The sequence below is a fragment of the Phyllopteryx taeniolatus genome, chromosome 4 (assembly GCF_024500385.1).
Source record: "Phyllopteryx taeniolatus isolate TA_2022b chromosome 4, UOR_Ptae_1.2, whole genome shotgun sequence".
NCBI classification, from domain to species: Eukaryota; Metazoa; Chordata; class Actinopteri; order Syngnathiformes; family Syngnathidae; genus Phyllopteryx; species Phyllopteryx taeniolatus.
This window is the reverse complement of record NC_084505.1, coordinates 19,329,153-19,345,164: the sequence shown is the minus strand read 5'-3', so window position 1 is coordinate 19,345,164 and position 16,012 is coordinate 19,329,153. Positions and strand designations below refer to the sequence as shown.

General features: G+C 41.7%; 1 protein-coding gene across 4 annotated transcripts in view; it reads left to right on the top strand.

Moving 5' to 3' along the window:
- Positions 1 to 367: 367 nt before the first annotated feature.
- Positions 368 to 16,012, top strand: part of LOC133476637 (protein tweety homolog 3-like) — a 34,887-nt gene continuing 19,242 nt past the window's right edge. For all 4 annotated transcript variants that reach the window (XM_061770285.1, XM_061770284.1, XM_061770287.1 and 1 more), the window contains exons 1-3: positions 368 to 679; positions 2,083 to 2,252; positions 15,679 to 15,890. In XM_061770285.1, coding sequence (XP_061626269.1) covers positions 2,127 to 2,252; positions 15,679 to 15,890 — 338 coding nt within the window. In that variant the 5' untranslated portion in view covers positions 368 to 679; positions 2,083 to 2,126. The remainder of the gene's footprint in view (positions 680 to 2,082; positions 2,253 to 15,678; positions 15,891 to 16,012) is intronic.

The following is a 16,012-nucleotide window of genomic DNA, read 5'->3' as shown; positions in this document are numbered from 1 at the left end:
ATACATTGGAATCCAAAGTAGAGCCTTTCTTAATGCTGCATGATTTTGATGTGATTTAAATATATATATTTTTTAAAGGAAATGAAGTTTTTTGAAGATGTTTTTTTTTTAATTAAAACAGATTTTTTTGAATGAAAAAGTTTTTTTTTCTTTTTAAGAAGGTAAAAAAAAATCTAACGACTATTTTTCTTTTTAAGAAAGAGATTTTAATGTCTTATTTTTTGAAACAGCAAATTTCTCCCCCCCCCCCCTATTTATTGATTATTGATTTATTGATTATTGATTTATTTATTTATTTATTTATTTATTTTTTTTGTAAATTTGGATGTCCGCTAGAGTTCGCCATTTTGCTATCTCGCGCCCTCGGTCACGCACGCACGCGCACGGTCTCTAAGCTACCCGAAAGCCTCCTCGTCAGTCGTACGTGGAACGTTGAGGCTCTCTCGGCACTTCGTGTGTGTCCACGCGTGTTTTGCTCATCGTACCAGCTCCGTGGTGAACATGAGCAGCGGCGGGCTGGTGGACGTCAACGGCGCTACCCGGTGAACAAAGCGGCCACAGCGCGCTTGCGGTTGGAGCGACCCGCGGGAGAATGCTGGAAATGGTCGCCAGGCACCGCCGGTGAACGCCGCCGCGTTGATGCGGCACCGAGAAGGCGATACGCCGAGCGAGTAGACAGGTAAAGTGGGCTGGTCGCGTGATGGATGGATGGATGGATGGATGGATGGTGGCGGGTGACCTGTTCGGTTGTTTTCGTGGCGAGTCGGCCGAGACTGCGGTACTCGGTGAGGACAAAGCCGGGCTGGCGCGAGCTAATCCGCCGCGGTGACGAAACGACGACAGAGCCTCGTATGTGGGAGCGTAGCGGTAGCGTCCACCGCCTTGACCTACTTGTGTGTCTGTGTTTGTGTCCATATACCATCCAACGGCCATTTTCGTGCTTCATGTTATGGCGGCGTACTGTCAACAAGCCTTCCCCCCCCTTCCTTTCCATTTTCTTCTTCTATTGTCATCGTTCAAGTACAATGTGCCTGCGTTCATTGTTTGAAGGGGCCCCGTTCCGCCTCACTCATTCACCTCGTCCCCCTCGCTCTCCGGCTATCTATCCCGCGAGGCCCGTGTGATTATGATTAACATTACCCAAAGAGCGGTTTGCTTTGGATGAAATCGATGGGGAAGTCAAGTGGTGTCAGCATGTTGCCCTGTCGTGTAAACACAGGAAGCAAGCACACACACGAATGAGTCATCCGCATTGATGCAAGTGAAATTTGTGGTGGTATTATTAAACCATAAAAGAAAAGAGACGCACCAGTGATCAAATCTTCCAGTTTACATGGAGGAAATCGGAATTATTTTTTTGAGGGGGGAGGAATATTTTTAGCTGACATATTAACAGATTTTTTTTTCTTTTTAAACAGAAACTATATTATGATTTGTTCTTTTGAATAAATTAAATTGAGTTTACAGTATTTTTTTTCTTTCTAACAGAAAATTTTCTTTTTTTTCCTTTTTAAGAAAGAAAACGTATTCCAATCAAGAAAATCGATTTTTCGAAGGGAAAAATTTACATAAAAAAAAACAAACAAATCAAATGCAATGTTTTTTCTTTTTAATAATGAGAAAATGTCAGGTTTTTATTTTGAAGAGAAACTGTTTATTTTTCAGAAAATATAATGATTTTGTATTCTTTTTTTTAGAAAAGTAAGTTTCTTTTCAAAAGAAAGTAATGATTGTTTCTCTTTTTAAGAAAGAGAAAATGTAAGGATTTGTTTTTTTCTAAATTAAATGCTTTGTCATCTTTTTAAGAAACAAAAGTCTGACTGAAATTGTGCCAAATCGAATTCCTCCGATAGTGAAAAATTGTCGCATCAGAGGCGTAACTGTCGAGCATACAATATATGAATTGTGTCTTTCACACAGAACACAACAAAGCGGGACAATGCCATGTCTGATAGTAACAACTGCTTTCAACACAACAGGACAGGGGCCTTATAGAAGAAATATGTTCTGTCAAGAGTAAGGGATTTATTTTTATTTTTAATAATACCTTCAACCCACCACAATGTTTTTTTTCTTCCGTAGTGTCCGCGGGAGTAATCATCTTTTAGCAAGGGGACGTCTTCAAGATGGCGGCCGTGGTCAACTACTCGCCGCCCTGGTGGGTGAACCTGCTCCACCGCTTGCCTCATTTTAACTTGGACTTCCAGATGGTCAGCAGCGACTTCCGGCCCGAAGACCCTGAGTATCAAAAGGTAACAAGACGTCTTTCCTCAAAATGGAAGCTGGGCGTCGTCGACAAATACATTTTGGACTGAATGTTATTTTAGTAATAGCGAGCACGAACATTTGGACGAGATAGGAAGTAACAAATCTCCGTCTACCGAACAACGGACAGCAGCATGTTGAGCTCCTCTCAAATTGACGCCTTACTTCAAGCAAACACCTGCCAGTCTTGAGTAAAAATTCATATTATTATTATTTTTGAAAATTTTTCTTTTTAAGAAATTGTCCTTGAGGTTATTTGTCTTCAAGAAAGACAAAATTGTTCCGGCAATAATTTGAGGAGATGCTGTAGCCTCCAATAAACGAAATCACAGTGGACTCTGACACTGCTTTCACTTGACATAAAGTGTAATAGACCGCGAATGTTGCTTCCCAAAACACGTTTAATTGAAGTAGACGCCGCACCCATCTGCAGTTGAGTAAATACACATCTGAAGGTGACTTGCGCGCTGCAGTTGCAGCGTTGGCGCTGACAGCGTGGGAAGCCAAAGCGCCGCCACAGCCGTGAACAAAACAAAATGGGGGAGGGAGGGAGGGGGTGGCGGTGATGATGATGATGGTGATGGTGGTGGGGGTGGGAGACGAAGAGGATGAAAAGGCTTGAGAGGCGCAAACTTGATGAGCCGTGGGAGGTGCTTTTTCTTCTATATAGCGACTTCCTGTGAGCCATTCACTCTTTAACTGAGGCTCTTTGTGTGTGTGTGTCTGTGTGTGTGAGTGGAATTTTAAGTACCCCCCAGTCATTTAAACTCTTGTATGTTTCCATGTCATCCTGTGTTGTTCGTCGCATGTTGTGTGTAGCATTTGTGTCAGTGCGTATTTAGCACTGAGAGTTGAGGTCACAAACCTCCCTCAGGGGGTTTTGTGTACGTGTGTGTTGCTGTGTATGTGTGAGAGAGAGGGTGGGAATATAGGGGTTCCATTCAGGGTACAATCATTAATTCCGGCTAGACGCGGAGAGGGAGGGAAAGTGGGTGAGAATGACAAGAAGGAGGAGGAAGAGGAGAAGGTTGAATTAGATGGAGGGAGGAAGAGAGAGCAGGGGGTGTTTGATAAAAAGAAAAGAATCCTCTCTTTCACTTTTCACAGCCAGACTCGCTATATATGTCTCGGAGGCTTTCATGCGTCCACCGCACAGACAGTTACAAGAAAAACTATGTGAGGTCTTTGGAACGACCAGGATTTCTGCATTAATTGTAGGGCCCGACCGATAGGGATTCCCCCCCCCCCCCCACCGGCCAATTCCGATAACCGATTAATTGGCCAATTTTAAAATTATACAATGATTAAAAAACGTTTTTTTTTTTTTCCCCTTAATGCTTACATCAAAAAAGATATGAATTACAGACACGACATTTATCTGTTTTACAATACTTGCAAGTACGAAAACATGCAAAAACATGGACTGATTAATTTCGATTCAGGTCATACATGAATGCAGTGTATAAGCTACTGGCAAAATATATTCATGGCTGATGCCCATTAATGTTAAATATATATTTTTTTCTATTCCATTATTTTCTTTGCCATGAATTGACCTCCATAGACTGACTCTCTAACATGGACTTAGTACAAAAGTGTCAATTGCATTAAAAAAAACCCAAACACCTTGGTTTTGTCATAGAAGTGTCAAGAAAAGGCCCCTCTGACAGCTACTTTGGTTTGACCCAGTTTTGTATCCGCTTTGTCCATATTTGGCTAAGACCGCCCCCTGTCCTCTGATTGGTTGCCTCCGTGTAAAAGACCCTCTTGCGAGAGCACACGTGTTTGTTATGTTGACAGCGGAAAGGGAAGGCGGAGATCTTCGCTAGTGACGTAGATTAGGTCGAGAAATTCGAATGACCTGATTTCAGAAAAACGTCTGGAGTTCAGGAATGCATGGACCATTTTAATTCATATTTCACGTTTACTGAGGCACCGTAGAGAACATACTACATCCCAAATACGAGAAAAAGTTGGTTTGGCAAAATGTCCTTTTTAAATTTCAGCGTTTCAATGAATTTTTTTCAGCGAAAGTCAACATTTCAGTGTGTCAACAAACTTGGTTGAAACTCAAATTTTAACTTGTTTCAGTAAATTCATTTTGGGTCATGTGGGAGAATTTTAATGCAAAGATGCAACCAAATTGACATTGTTTCAACGTCACTTGGAACAAGGTTATTATAGTAAACGAAAACGAACGAAATTAATAGAACTAACATTGTAAAAACATTTTCGTAAATGAAATAAGATGAAAAAACGTTAACTAACTAAAACAACACAACAACTAAACCTAACTGTAATTATGGCCAAAATATCCTCCGTTATTATTGTTGTCAATCAATTTCATACATGATCTTTTCGGATCAATACATAGATACAGAATGGATACGGAAGGAAGGTCGAACAGTCCTTTGGGAATTGTACTTCACTTGCTGCGTGTCGTCTAGAAGTGGCGCCATCGGGCCGCGCCATCCTAGCGCAAGTTTTGCCGCGAAGCTAACTTTTACGTCCACGCTGTTTTTGTTGCTACGTGTTAGCAGAAATGGCTTAGACGGCTAGCGACTAGTCCGTCCCTTCGCGGAACCTGCCCGTCGGTTATTCGTCTTTTGGGAAAAATTCAGAGAAATGGACAACGAGCTCGAGCACCTCCTACACACATTTGACAAAATTCCTTTGCTCACTTGCTGGGAAAACTGACGTGTGGCTGCCATTTTGTGTCAAACAGTGGCTGAACTACGTCAACAAGCGTAGGTGTGACTCAAACGTTAGCATTTGAAAGTAAACAAATGGCCAAAGCAACATGGTTCAGACTTGCCCACTAACGAGGGCTCGTACTCCACACATTTGCTGGAATTTCTTTGATCCACAATTGAAAGAACAGAATTTTAGGAAATGTGTCCTCAAGCTTGTTTGATACTCAAATGGTAGGATTGTCCTGCTAAGAAACCGGCCAAATGACATTATTTGGATGTCGTTTGAGCTCACAGACTTACCTGCGCACCTACTACACACATTTGCCGAAAAAATATCTTTGATTGACTTTTGGGGAAACTGACCTCTTTGACAGTCATTTTGACTCAAACGGTGGTGTAAATCTGTCAAGAAGGTTAGCTGGGATTGAAATGATAGCATTTTAATGCAAACAAACCAACAAAATGACCTTGTTTGGACTTGCCTAATAACTAGTGCATCTATTAAACACATTTGCAGAAATTCTTTGATCGACTGACCTTTTTGAGACAAAATAGCAGATATTTTGGTGGAAGTTTGTTAACAAACTTAGTTGAGACGCACACCGTCAAATGTTTTTACAAAAAAACGGGCAAAAACGACAGAGTTAGGACGCGCCGACTAACTAGCACCCCTACTGTACGAGTGCCGTGAATTCTTCAATAAGCTTATTTAAAACTCAAATCTTAGCATTTTCACCATCGTATTAACATGGTTTTCCTCTCATGGCAGCCATTTTGGCTCAAACAATGGCTTAAATACATCAAATTCAATCGTTTTTTTTCCCCCTGGAAAGCTGAAATTGGAGATTGTGTCTTGAGGTTCTGTCATCCCTCAGAATAGAACTGGTGTGTGTGTGTGTGTGGTGTACAATGATGGAACTGCAGAGTCAGCTTTGCGGTAGCACAGCTGTAGAACATTACACGAGAGTCACGTGATCTGTAATTACACACAATTCTTTGTCTTGGCCCTTTAATTGTCTTCCGTTTTCAATTTTTGAGGCGTTTAAAAGAGTGGCCGTTCGGCTGCCGGTCTTGACTGGGTCAAAGGCAAGCGGGGGGATGAACTGTAGGTCAGTGAACGCCTCGGGAAAAGACTGGTGGCTGTTTGTCAGGCCAAAACTCATCGTGTAACGCGAGCGGGTGCAGGGTGCAAGGACGAGTCAGTGCAGTGGAAGTGATTGATGCTGTCAGCGCGCGCGCGCACATTTAAAAAGCACAGATTGAAAGTCGATCAAAGTGGCTGACCGCTAAATCCCCTCCACCGCTCTGCAAGCTGATCTGGAGTAAAACAGGCACACATGCTCACACACTCGCGCACATGCGCGCACACACTCATACACAGAGGCTCAGCGACTGCGCTAATTAAAAGCTAAATGGTCCTCACTTAATCCGCGCTGACGCTTCGCCAACTCCACGCTTAATGTCACGGCTGTCAGGTGGGACGCTCCAGTCTTATTGTTGTGTTTTCAAAGACAGGATTCACTTTCAAAATGATTGATTTGGGGAGTTGGCACCAGCGATATGAATTCAGCGTGTGCGTTGTGGTTAACTGAGCAGCAATTTTGGGTCAAACGGTAGCTCAAATATGTCTACAAGCTTAGTTGTGTCCATACGATATAAGAGCTGCTGCTGTCGGCTGTTTTTAGAATTGATTATTCCGTCGATGAATCCAATGAGAATCGATTTTGCATTGAAGCTTATTGCAAAACGATTCATTTTCACGCGTTGATTATTGTTGGTTATTTGTCATTGTCGAATGATTAAACACAGTGAAGCAGTGTCACACGAGAAGGAGTGATGTTGTACTCGGCAACCTTTTTAAAACTGACAGCTGCTTCTACTTCTCCTTAATGCGAACGAAGGGCTACTCGGGTGTTTGATATACGTACACTTCTGAGGCTGCTTCAGGTTCAACTACAAGTCTGTTACAGGTTATTCAGACCACATTTTCGTAGTAGCTTAAACTGACTATTATTTTTCCATAAATTGATTAGGATTCAGTTGTTGCTCTGTAACGAATATATGGAAAAATGTTGATCGTTGTTTACCCAAGTAAAAGCAAATGTTGGCAAATGTCTCATTTTGATTAAACAGAAAGATAATCAGTCAGATTTCATTGAAGACTACAGAAATCTGACAATAGTTACTGTTGAGAGGCAGAAATTCTGAGGATTCGAGCAATTTTTTAGGTAAACAATGCCTCTAAACGATTAATCACTTATCAAAATAGTTGTCGATTAATTTGATAATACATGTATTGTTGATGAATTGATTAATTGTTACACCTCTACACGATATTATTGCTATATGTTGCCAAAAATAATATAGTAAACGCCCTCCGATTTGCATATTTAGAACATAATTAAATAATCCTGCAACAATAGCAGGATTGGTGCCTTGTTACATGAGTATTGATATGTGATAATGGCGTATCCATACGTTGAAAGTGTGCTACATCCCTAAATTGGGGTCTTATTTACGGCATGTCTGCGAACACAACGCCAGTCTGTGTCCGGGTAGAAAAACCAAGTCTATCGTCTACTGTGATACTTCTCATACTATTTCCTTTTTTGATCAGACATTTCACAACAAATCTTAGTCACAAACAAATGTCTGAATATGTGCGACTATGCTAAGGTCAGCGAACAGAAGTATAATGTAACATCATGTTTATAGCACGATGTTACAGTAGTCAGCCTTAACGTCGATTTGAAAGTCCTCAGGGGATCGAACAATGCATTAGCGCAGAATGCCTTTAGTGCAAGGTCCGTGGCGGTAAGCCTATGGAATAGTCATGGCATAAAGCCACCGGGCTCGGAATCTTCACCGCTTATCTCCCCCCTTCAATTCCTGCCCATCCTCCACTTGTCGTCTTCTCTGCTCTGTCGGATAGGAAAAGCTACCACCTGCAGCGCTTCACCTGCTTTTCTGTAGTGTGCGTTTCACACTGTTGTCGACTGTCAAAACAAATGAAGAATAGGAATATTATATTCATGATACTTGCACTGTACGTAACGATAGAGAACTCCAACTCGACTGCTCGTAGATGTTCCATTCAGTCCTGTAGAGGACATTTGTGTGTTTCAAGAAGAAAAAGACGTTTCTGCTTTCTGTGTAATGCTGAAAACCAATGCAATTAGTCATCGAGAATCGAGAACCGATTGGAACCGGGACTAACGTTCGGGGTCTCCCGCTACCGTTCAAATGTAAAAATTTCGGTTTCCAGTTTCGATGCCTAGTCCTCCAGCCGCGAAGAAGAAGTGGCGTAAACCAACGAAGAAGAATGCGCACTATGACGTGCTTGTGCCCAACGGCGGCAGCGGTGAACAAAAGTGTGTCTTCACTTTGTTAAAGTGAATGACCGGCCGCCTCAGTGCAACACTTGGAATAAGATTATATTGTGCAAAGGAGTTTTTCCCGATGTGTAGCAGCTGACGCGCTCCGAGCCTCAGCCGACACCGCGTGGAGCTTCAGTCTATGCCAACATTGAGACAGCTAACAGGGTCAACGGTTGCTTGCGCTTTTGCACTGATGGTTTTTAGCGTTTATTTAAAAAAAAAAAAGAGCTTACCATTGGGCTAAAACTTCACCTTAGCAACTTTATATCACAATGAATTGGGACAAAATTCACATAAACATTGTCTCAAATTATCACAGACACTAACCTTGCGCCTCATCGGTGGGTAGAGAAAGGAATCGACGTTTCATAGCATTTTGTTCCATCCATTCTAAAATCAATCAATAAATAAATAAAGCTAAAAAACAATCACCGGTGCCGTGTGAGGTTACTTTTCGTGAGTTCTGGTGCGTACCCTTCAAAATAAAAGGCCACAAGCTTAAAGCAAGAAGTCAAGTTAAAACTTGCACATATAAACCATTTGACGTGATGAAACAGAATATATCCGTCCGTCCATCCATCCATCCATCCATCCATTTTCTGAGCCGCTTCTCCTCACTCGGGTCGCGGGCGGGCTGGAGCCTATCCCGGCTGTCATCGGGCAGGAGGCGGGGTACACCCTGAACCGGTTGCCAGCCAATCGCAGGGCACATACAAACAAACAACCAACCATTCGCACTCACAGTCACACCTACGGGCAATTTAGAGTCTCCAATGAATGCATGTTTTTGGGATGTGGGAGGAAAGCGGAGTGCCCGGAGAAAACCCACGCAGGCACGGGGAGAACATGCAAATTCCATACAGGCGGGGCCGGGGATTGAACCCGGATCCTCAGAACTGTGAGGCTGACGCTCTAACCAGTCGTCCAATGTGCTGCCACTTTTCTTATCTGTTTTAAAAAAAAAAGTTAATGGGAGGGAAAAAAAACTTTCAAAGCTTGCTTGGTATCAGGAGACATAAAGCAAATATCAAATTTTGGAAAAAAGCAATTGATAATGTCAGTTTTTTTTTTTTTTTTTTTAATATAAATAAGTGAAGGGGAAAACCTGCTTAAAAATGTGAAATGTTATATTGAGGCCATATCGCCCAGCCCTAGGTGCAACCATTTATTATTTTTTTTTTTTTTCACACTTTCTGACTTTGATACTGGGAATGAAGCTGAAATTGCACAGTGACTCTGAAGCTGTGTGCTGTTTTTTAGTTTTTTTTGTGCTAATACACTCTAACCACGGCCTCTCTTGTGCAATGTGTGCATATGTTGAGTGCAGTGAATTCCTGGCTGCTAAAAACGAGGTCATGAGGAAGCCCGGGATGTGAGAATCTTGTTTAGGGGGGCTTGGGAGGGGAACTGGAGTTTTTTTTTTGCGGGGGGGGGGGGAGTTGGAGACGATCCAAAATGGAGTCCTGAGAATGTTCAGGCTCTTTTTGTCTGCTGAAGAAGCAGAACCATTCTGGAAGCGGGTGGTGTTCTCCGCATGGCCCTGACTCATAATGACTTTTCCAGAGCGTCCCAAGGGAGCAGGCGGTCTGGGAAGGTGGGGGGCCAGAACAACCATAGAAACATAAGCCATGGATGGATGAATATACAGTATAATAGATCGATAGATGTACAGTGTTCCCTCATTTTTCGCAGTTAATGGGGACCAGAACCCCCCGCAAAAGGTGAAAAACCGCAAAGTAGGATTTACACGTTTCACGTTTCACTTCCTTGTTGAAGGTTATTGAAGCAGTTTTGCAGATGTTTGCTTCCTATTTCTTTACGTACCGCACTGTAGATTCATTCACGCCATAATGGCGTGCCACAGATGCATAACTTCTGCCCTCTTTGATCAAATCTAAAAGTTTCACTTTTTCGCTGATGGTCATCATCATCATCTTCTTCCCATTGGGCGCCCCGGAGGAAGCTTTCGCAGGGGCACAGCGCTTCGGCGGCATTGTAAGGGCTTGCTAATCAAAAAAAAAAACTAGATCGCTTAAACAAAAAAAGTTATTGCGAACACAACAGCGTGGACGAGACTGGCGAGACACAACAAGGGAAGATGCTGGGTTAGGCTACGATGATGCGCAGCCAGTCAGCTCACGGGATAAATTCACCCGTGCGCTCATTGGTCGATGTCGCGCCGAGAGCCAATCACGCGCCTTGTATGAGTGCCCGTACAGTACAGGCATGTACAAAGCCTCTGAGTCAACTCATCTATTTGTTTGGCATGCAGGGAAACCTTCTCTCGTGCGCATCAACATGAAACAACGCGTCTTTCCGCGATATGGCTGTATTTTATTTTATTTTATTTTTTCAGTTTTTTTTTGAATGAATATTTTGGGAAAACCCGCGAAGCACTGAAGCCGCAAAACGTGAAGTGCGACATGGCGAGGGAACACTGTAATGACATAAATCGAATTTAAGTTATTGCCACATTTTTTTCAATTCAATGGACAATGTGCTTCTCCTTCTGTTGTGTGCACCTTGGCCACATGGGGGAGTATAATACAGACATAGAGAGACACACAAAGAAGAGTTTTACAACTGACACAATTAGATGCAGTAATATTAGTCATTCTTTTGCACCGGAAAAAGGATATATACCCGTGAGTATTGTTTTATTGTCTGTTTTGCATGTGTTGCTAATGTTTGTGTGCAAATATATGTTGTTTATAACATTGTGTAACATTGTTGCAGTGTCCAGAAGTATTTATCTGAAAAACAGTGAGGAGTTCTTATATAACGCAGTAGTGAACGGTATAAAAGAAGTACACAGAGCGCCATTTTTGGTCTCCTCTTTGTTCCAAATTACCTATGCCTCCCCGCCCACCAGTGCCTGGTCCCTGGTTTACACTTCGAAGCTTTTAGCGGGTTGTGTGTCTTGTCCCATCATTGTGGTTTCTGCTCCCTGTGTGGAGGCGCGTCTTTGATGGCATGCTAATGTGCTAGCGTCATGTCTACGTGGGGAAAACGCAGAACGCGCTCCTGACTGCTTTCGTGTCCTATCGGACATGTTTTAAAGGGGACATATTATGGAACATTATTTTTTTTTTTATGTTTGTACAGTAGTGTAGTAGCTTGACATGTGAGTGTAATTCGTTCCGTGACCAAGCTCGTAACTCAAAATTACTTGAACAGTGAACCTTTGTCGATTCGCATTTTTTTGGGAAAACGATCCTCTGTTATTTGCTGAAAAACGCACCTGTGTGCACAGGCCAAAGCCATCGTTCATACAAATAGTGCTTTGGCGCCATCTGGTGACATCTACAGGCATTTACAACCCTTTTTGGTGGCCTCAATTATTCTGCAGGGCTGCAACTAACAATTATTTTAAAGGGACTCTAAGCATATATCTGTGTTTTGTTTCTAAATACATGAAATATGTTTGAGGATAAGTGCTGAAAACATACTGGATGCAAAGGTTTATAACAATATAGTGCGGAATTGCTTAAGCATCGTTTTCATGGTTGGAATTTTTCCGGATTTTTGTGGGTGGGGCAAAAACACAGCCCCGTGACATCACAGGGCTGGGGTGTATACTTTCTAGCGCGAGTTCCCTCCCTCACAATATAATGACAAAGTGATATTGTTTTGTTTGGCTATGCTGCTCAGTTGTGAGTTAGCTGTGCTTAGCTTCCTTAACATGCCCGATTTACCACTCCAGCGTGCAAGCTAACGATGGTAACACCCCGAAAATGCATCTTCAATTTTGAAGTTGAGCCTCCTAACGTGGTTTTACATCGTATCAGCTATCACCCCCTCAAGATGTTTCCTTTTGGCGCATCCATTCGCCACACTCACAGCGTCTGAGAGCTGAGAGGTGGCTCTTATTTTTTCAAGTTTTGAAACCTGATTGTATATACTAAGCGATTTGTTTTATTCATTGGAATTTGGTAGGCTTGTTAACATTACTCTTCTCTGTGGCGTGTCAAATTTGCATGCCATTTTTTTGGGCATGCTTAGTGCCACTTTAATAAACAATCTTGATTATTTTTTTCGATGAGTGGGATGGAAATTTTTTTTAATTTCCATCTCTTTATTCAAAAACAGGAAATTATTTCAAACTGACAGTGCATAAAATGCACCACAATGTGATTATTATTCAGTTATTGGTTTGGTCCATAACATTTCAGAAAATAGGCAAAAATGTTGATCATTGTTTTACTAAGTGAAAGCAGATGTTTGTTTTCAATCAGTCTGCTTTCATGGAGGGCTGCAGAAATATGAGGATATTTACTATTGAGAGTCTGAAATTCCCAAGATTTGGAGAATTTTAAGTTCAACAAGGCCCCTAAACGATTAATCAAAATAGATGTCAATTAATTTGATAATCGATTAGTTGTTGCTTAATTGGTTGTTGCACCTTTAGTTAATTTCACATTTTGCGCCAATAGTAGGAGTTCACTACGTATACAGTGCACCACCGCATACTCCCGGTTCGGCACCCATGGATTCACCTATTCGGGGATTTCTTTGGAGAGAGAAAAAAAAAAAAAAAAAAAAAATTCTGTTGTCTTTTTTCCTTTTTTGAGGAGAACCAATCCCAAAAATGCTTCTTGGTGGTCTATCCCCACTTAATCAATAACGTCTTTGGGTTAAAAAAAACAAAGCGGTTCTAATGGGAGGATTTTTGCTATTCGTGGTCTGGCCCGGTCCCTATCCCCTGCGAACGGCGTCGGTCCACTGTATAGCAAATCGATTTTTCTCATTGAAGTTAATGGAAATGCCATTAATCACTTCCAGTCCTCAAAAAACAAGTTTTAGGTGTGTTTTTGAAGAAAGATAGCACAGTATTGTCTACAAGCATAATAAAAGAGAATGTAAAGGAATCAACTGTTTTTCTAAGGTATAATTGTGGTATGTATTGTCGTATTCGTATGTTGGATGTGAGCCTCTAAGGGGCGTGGCCTAGCGAGTGACATAAGCCGCTGGAGTCGCAAGTGTTTTCATTTTGTATTCTTAAGTTTGACAGTCCCGTCTAATAAACGGCTCGGAGTGCATCGGTGACTGTGGCTCACCTTGCCCACACTCAAGGACCTTACGGTACCTTAAATGATGAATTCTAGTTGGTAACTCCAAATGATGCTTGCAAATCCAAAACAAAGTCCTTCGTTAACAAAAGTTGGTCGAGGCTCTCCCTGACTAAGACAGTTATCAAGCAGAAACATGAAGTAGCATCGTAGCAAAATTCAAAGCAATAAAATCACTCTATCTCCCAAGTGCCAAGTTTTGGGCAGCTAGCTGGTGGGTGGCTAGTGCAGGAAGCTACTATATTCTGACTCTTTATTCTGTGTCCTTTTAATTGACTGTTTGCAATTGAAGGAAAAATGAATGCGGCCAAGTACAGGGATATGCTGGACGAAAACCTTCTCCAGAGTGCTCAGGACCTTAAACTGGGTCAGTAGCAGGCTCAAAAGGGTGCTTCTACTAAATGTTGAGCAAAGGGTCTGAATACTTAGGGCTCTGATATTTTACTTTTTCTTTTTTAATAAATCTTCCAAAATGTCAACAATTTCCTTTTTTGATGTCAATATGGGGTGCTGTGTGTATATTAATAAGGGGAAAAAATGAACTTAAATGATTTTAGCAAATGGCTGCAATATAACAATGAGGGAAAAATATAAGGGGGTCTGAATACTTACCGTACCCACTGTATGTCTGTAACTTGTGAAAAATAATCTTATTTTTTTGCTTTAATCGTTTTTTATTCAGCATTAGCATTGGACAATCATGTATATTTGCAGTTGTTAATACACACATACATACAGATTCGGAAAACTGTACACCAAGTAATGCCCCTCCACCCCCACATCCCCAGAAAAAAAAAAAACCCCAACCAACAAATTTAGGAGACATTCAAAAAAAGTATTCGAGAGATTAAACAGAAGCTGGAGATTGGTAAATATTTGTAAAATAGTATTAAATACATTAAGTACATTATTCAGCTGTATACTCTGTACTGATTCCTATGACTGACAATAATGCTGCAATATTGGCTGTCAAATATACAGTACATCAGGTGGGCATAGTTTTGAGACCACATAATGTGCCAGCAGTGGGTTCCAGATGGCGAAGGTTTCTATCCCTAGAGCCCCTGAGGGAATATTTTATATTTTCCAGCTGGACAATAATAATATATAGCTGTTAAATTCAAATATTCATGTTAACGTGAAGGACTGGCAGTATCTCCAGTGGCAAGCAAATGGCAGCTAGCCGCTTGGTGACGGGCCCGCGGATACTAACCTAGCAACCTACGTCTTTACTCCGTTTATTTATGTGGCTTGCTAAGAAATATGTAAATGTATGTTTATTTAAAAACTAAATGTCCAGTGGCAAGTATATGGTGGATAGACAGACAGTCGTTGGCTAGCACAGGAAGCTAGCATAGCAGTCTGCCTCTTTCCTCTGTGTCCATTTACATAATTATTTTATACCTGTGGCTTTAAAAACAATTTATGTACAAAAATCCGTCATTTATCGTATTGGGTTACATTCCGGACCACCGCCGCAAGAGACGAAATCTGCAAAGTAGCGACCAGATTTCATGCAATCTCTTCATCACCAATTAACAATACAGTATATCCATGTGAGGCATTATTTTCATCCACTTGGGGTCACCATACACATTCTTCACCATAGTAACTATGACTGTGAATATACAGTATGTATGCCTTTTAAAGGCAGGTCTACTTTGTTGAGTGACTTGGAAGTGGACTTATGAGAATGTACTATTCGCTGGCTATTTCCTGGCTATAGTGTTAGCCACTGTGGTGTACAGTGACGGTGTCAGTAGAGGCTTCCGGCAGTTGTGTTGAGAATGTGCTTTTGATTACCGTTTTTTGGTACCATTTGTTTAACACAGCGATTGAAAGAGGACCAGATTGTTTGCATCCTCCCTCTATCCAAACCACCTGTTATGGATTACAATTCATTCTAACTAGACTATATTCAATTAGTTAACGATGTTTACTTTACCTAAAACGTGCAGCTGAATAATTGTACAGTACAATTTCAAAAAATCTGGGATGCACTGAACCTGCAATAAGTGAATCGTGATATAGCGAGGGACGATTGTATTCATTTATATATCAAAATCTCCGGTGGCAAACATGGATGCTATCCACTCAGTTGCCGGTGTGGGAAACTAAACTAGCAGTCTGTGTTGCTACTGTGTCTGTAATTGTTTTGATTTGTTGATTTAAAAGAAAGAATCATTTAAAAAGTCTTCAGTAGCAAGCATACAACTGTCTACATTTTGACTCTATGTCCACCTACATAAACTTTCTTTGTGTTTGTTTTCCCAGTCGGTGTTGCTGCTGGGCTCGGTGGCTCTGTTGTGTTTGGGTTTGGACCTGGTGTTCCTCCTCTTCTACTCTTTCTGGCTGTGCTGCCGTCGCCGCAAGAGCAACGAGTCGTCTTCTTCGTCTCACTCGCACCACGCGCACGCCCAGCAGCAGCCCAGCGCAGACTGCTGCTGCACCGCCTGGTGTGTCATCATCGCCACCCTGGTGTGCAGGTGAGACTGCAGAGTTTCTGTCAAATCTGCCATTAGCCTTTTACACAGAACCCAGCAAATGTGGTTGCACTTTAACGCAAAAAAGGAAGAAAATATCAGCTTTTACGGGCAGTTTAAGCTAT